Genomic DNA, 4,333 nt, shown 5'->3' on the forward strand with positions numbered 1-4,333 from the left:
TGATTCCATATCTAAAGATTCGTTATAATTTATTCATTACAGAGGCCTATTTTTAACCCACCTCGAACAAGGGAGTGGTCGGGGAGATAGGACGAAATGGCGGAATGGGAAACTGGCGAAACGGGTAACTGGCGAAATTGGAAAATGGCGAAGTGGGAAAATGGCGAAATGGGAAACTGGCGAAATGGCAAATGGCGAAGTGGGAAACTGGCGAAATAGGAAGACACCCGCCAGACCATGTAAACTCTGGCTCTCGACACAGGCGACACGTATACCGCCATACTAATTCTGACCCCGGTGGCATGTCGGGGCGCGTTCACATGGAAAAATGAACCAGCGCTCGGGTCAATTTCGACCCAGGTCGAGTGGGTGCGAAAACGACCCGGGTCGCAATGACATGGGTCGTTTTCGTACCGAGAAAACGTCCGTGTGAACGCTTGGGCCGGGACGCATTTGACCCGGGTCAAAGTGCTCCGTGTGAACGCGGCTTATATGAACTGCTACTACTATGAGTTAGAAATATCGACAGCAAAGTGCAGCTGAAACATTTATTGCATAATGGCTAAGATAAGTTGGCTTGTGTCAAGAGTAGTTTAATAAAGTGATATATCTCTACGAAATTATTGGTGATATGCTTATGTAGCGACGCTGTGCTACAGCTCATTAATTAGGCACATTGCCGAGCGGAAAGAGAGCAGGCAACAGCCGGTAGCGGGTGCAACAGGTGGCATAGGTGTCAAACGGTGACTAGAGTCAATGGTCACTTAAGAGAGAGAGAGCGGGGTACGTGACACGCGACACTATGAGATGCGGCCCTCGCAAGACGGGGGTTGGCAGAATAGGAACCTGGACAACCCAAGAGGTGACAGGATAATGCCCGGATGAAGGGCACAGCGATTGCCGGTGTATATAAGGCGAGCGGCACTCGGACACGGGGAACCCTACTCGCTCTATCCCCGTGTCGTTACCTGTCACAGTTGTATTTGTACGCTACGTGTTGTATTACCTTGTATTATCATGGCTAACAATACAGTCGCTTGTGGTACGTTACTTTTCTAGTTGGCGTTTGCTTTATGTCTACCGCACCCTGTACTCTTATCTAACCTACCTCACCTACCACACCTAAGTAGCCGCACATAGAGGCTACACTTACCCATTTTAGTAACAATATTTTCTGTTGCTCCCTTCAAGAAACTTATGTAGAGAACTACTCCTCTTTTGATCTGAAAGAGAAGATATATATATATATATAATATATATATATATATATAAACATATTAGCTGCGCTCACACGAGACTCACACTGGTACTGTCGAGCGCGAACCAGTCTATAAAATACGCGGCTTCAGAAATTAGGTATTTAGCGTTCACACAAGGAAATACACGGTCTAAGAGATTCGGAATTTCTCAAGCACAGCAAATAATTCGGCATCTGGGAAGCCGCGTATTTCAACAAATACCGAATCTATTTAGATTCCGTATTTCTTGGATCGCGCATTTTTCCTCGTGTGAACGCTAAATACCGAATTTCTTGCTACTATACTATACAAATACTGTCCTATGCTCTTTATTTCATCATCATCCATGTGTATTATGAGTTTGAAAAATACATTGAGCCAAATTCATGAACTGAAATTGTTGTACAGAAATATTCTGGCTTCCTACCACTGGAAAATTGCAAAAATGTCCTGAACTGGTTATTTTCTGTTTAAGAATCATGCCAGAAGAAACTGTATAAATTCCACAAACTTCAATATATAATTGCTGAAGATGTGTTCTATTATACCTATTAGCAGCAGCTCTGCCTAATATTTTATCACACTTTCCTTGTGGAGTTCGTTTTTTTATACTGTGCCTTACCTCAACATATTTAGCTTCTTCTGCATGATCATCACTAGGGGGCTGCACCATGAGTTTTGCAGACAGGCACTGCTGTACAACAACTCTAGCTTTTGGGCTGGATTTCACATTTTCTGTGGCCATTTCTTCTGAAATTATTATGAAACAATTAGTAATAGAATAAATCCACGTATGTGTGTGCATGCGAGTGTGTGTGCGTATCATGTGTGTGACTGCGTGTGTCAGGTACATGCACCCATGATATGCTATTGGACACCTCTGCAAAATTTGTACTGGTCGATAAAGGACACAAGTTTCAAGCATTTCCTATAACATGCATGCAGTTATGTAGTGAAATAACCCAAGTTAAAATGGAAAACTATCTACCCTGGGAACTTTTTGGGCTTCCCGTGTGACCCTTATACATACATGTTGGACTGCACACATGCACTACACACACACACACACACGCACACATGCACACACGCACACACGCACACACGCACACATGTTATATATTATATGTATTATGATCTAAAAAAAAAATATATATATATATATTGATCCTATCCCAATTCAGGTGCTTGCATCTTCGATCATGCCTCCAATAGAATACATTATAATACTAATAATCTATAATAATATTTGCATAGACAGTTACTAACTTACTAGACTATTTTCAGGATTTCATTATCATGTCTGCTTCATACACTGTTTATGTTGTTAACAGTATGTGCCACCATGTTACAAGCATTCAAATAATTCCTGCTATGTTTAACTAAAATTATTCAGTGAAAGTAGAGCTAATTGGCTCTATCAGTCTATCAGTTACTTTATCATTTGAGTCAATGTTCTCCATGCCCTTCCATTTCTGGACTGCAAGAAATACAGCATGGGTGGAATGTAGAGGTGGCATATAGTTTGGTAGGGAGTATATGCAGGATGCAACACAATACCTATGAAACCCACAGGCATTTGGAACGTCTCAATAAAAAAAATAATGGTAAATAAACACGAAAATGTTTCTCTACTCTCTTTCGCCTATTGCTGATAATTTCCTGTATGTGCCGCTCAAATGTTCCTCTGCAACACACAGCTACACGTACTGCACGCACGCATCCACACATTTACACATAATATATATTATATATATATATATACTATAACACTATATATATATATTATGTGCAAATGTGCGGCGGCGTAGCTGTGTTGCAGAGGAACATTTGAATAGCATTTACAGGAAATTATCGGCAATAAATAAACACAGTGGCTACGCGTCCAGAACCGGTCGCCTTGCCTCCAGGCTACGCATCCGGACATCCACTCACACAGCGATCGCGCGACTCGCGTACACGCATGATTGCGCAACAGGGACGCTCTGCTGATTGTTGTAAATATACAATATATGCACTGCTGCCATCTATCCTTTCATCCGTCCTCTCTCGCTCTCTCTCTCTCTCACACACACACATGCACAGCTCTCTATTTCACACGCACGCACGCACACACCTCTAGCTCTCTCTCTCACGCATAAACACACACATACACATTCCCTCTCTCTCTCACGCATACACACACACACACACACACACATACACATTCCTTCTCTCTCTCTCTCTCTCACACCCACACACACACACACACACACTCGGCAATCATGCAGCAGAGCATCCCATTGCGCAATCATGCGCGTGCGTGTCGCAAGATCACTGTGTGAGATGGATGTCCGGACGCGTAGCCGAACCGGTCGCGTAGCCACGGCCATAAATAAATTAAAGCAAAAGAGAGTAGAGGAACATTAAGACTTTGGTAGTAAATACATTTCGTGTTTATTTACCATTATTTTGTTTATTGAGACGTTTCAAGTGCAATGTGGCTGTGCTGTAACCCAACAGAGTAGGGCTGCTGTGGCTGCATGGTACCTCTACTAGTACTACTAGTACTACTGCTCATAGGGTCTATGTCCCCCAGGGTACTGCTGGAACGTACCCTAGGTACGGTCCGGGGCCCACGGGTAAAGCTATACTAGGCGCCTAGGTTACAATGATTGTTTTCGGGTTTCGTTATCGCAACGATACGCGTACACATTCTCATGCATGTAGTTTAACACGTTGACAATTTACATTACGCACCTCGTGCATTTCCAATTGATGCACAGATTTACAGTTTACATCACACAATGCACAAAAATTATAACATGTTTACATCTTGCCGAAATCAAAAAACGTGCGAGAATAACTACACAGGCTCCATCTGTCGACTAAACAATAAAATATCTTCCGAGTAATTTTTTATCGGCGCGGTTGTTTGGGCGGATCATATATATAATGATAGATCACTCGGATCTGCAGGCTGTGAAGAAAATGCTGCGGCGCCCTGCAAGTAACAAGTTTGTGAAGCCCGTAGAGGTGGATCCGGGGGTCCAACCCCGGAATTGTGTGTGTGTGTGTGTGTGTGTGTGTGTGTGTGTGTGTGTGTGTGTGTGTGTGTG

The 4,333-nt window shown here is 43.0% G+C and overlaps 1 protein-coding gene across 2 annotated transcripts in view; it reads right to left on the reverse strand.

Annotated features, from left to right (window-relative positions):
• Positions 1 to 4,063, reverse strand: part of LOC106821409 (probable D-tyrosyl-tRNA(Tyr) deacylase 2) — a 5,466-nt gene extending 1,403 nt beyond the window's left edge. Inside the window, exons 1-3 of one of the 2 annotated variants that reach the window (XM_014826193.1) lie at positions 3,975 to 4,063; positions 1,861 to 1,988; positions 1,154 to 1,223 (exon numbers count right to left, since the gene is read on the reverse strand). In XM_014826193.1, coding sequence (XP_014681679.1) covers positions 1,154 to 1,223; positions 1,861 to 1,983 — 193 coding nt within the window. In that variant the 5' untranslated portion in view covers positions 1,984 to 1,988; positions 3,975 to 4,063. The remainder of the gene's footprint in view (positions 1 to 1,153; positions 1,224 to 1,860; positions 1,989 to 3,974) is intronic. The other variant, XM_014826194.1, reaches the window with a different exon arrangement.
• Positions 4,064 to 4,333: the final 270 nt, after the last annotated feature.

Source organism: Priapulus caudatus, unplaced genomic scaffold (genome assembly GCF_000485595.1).
Source record: "Priapulus caudatus unplaced genomic scaffold, Priapulus_caudatus-5.0.1 Scaffold71, whole genome shotgun sequence".
Taxonomy (NCBI): Eukaryota; Metazoa; Priapulida; class Priapulimorpha; order Priapulimorphida; family Priapulidae; genus Priapulus; species Priapulus caudatus.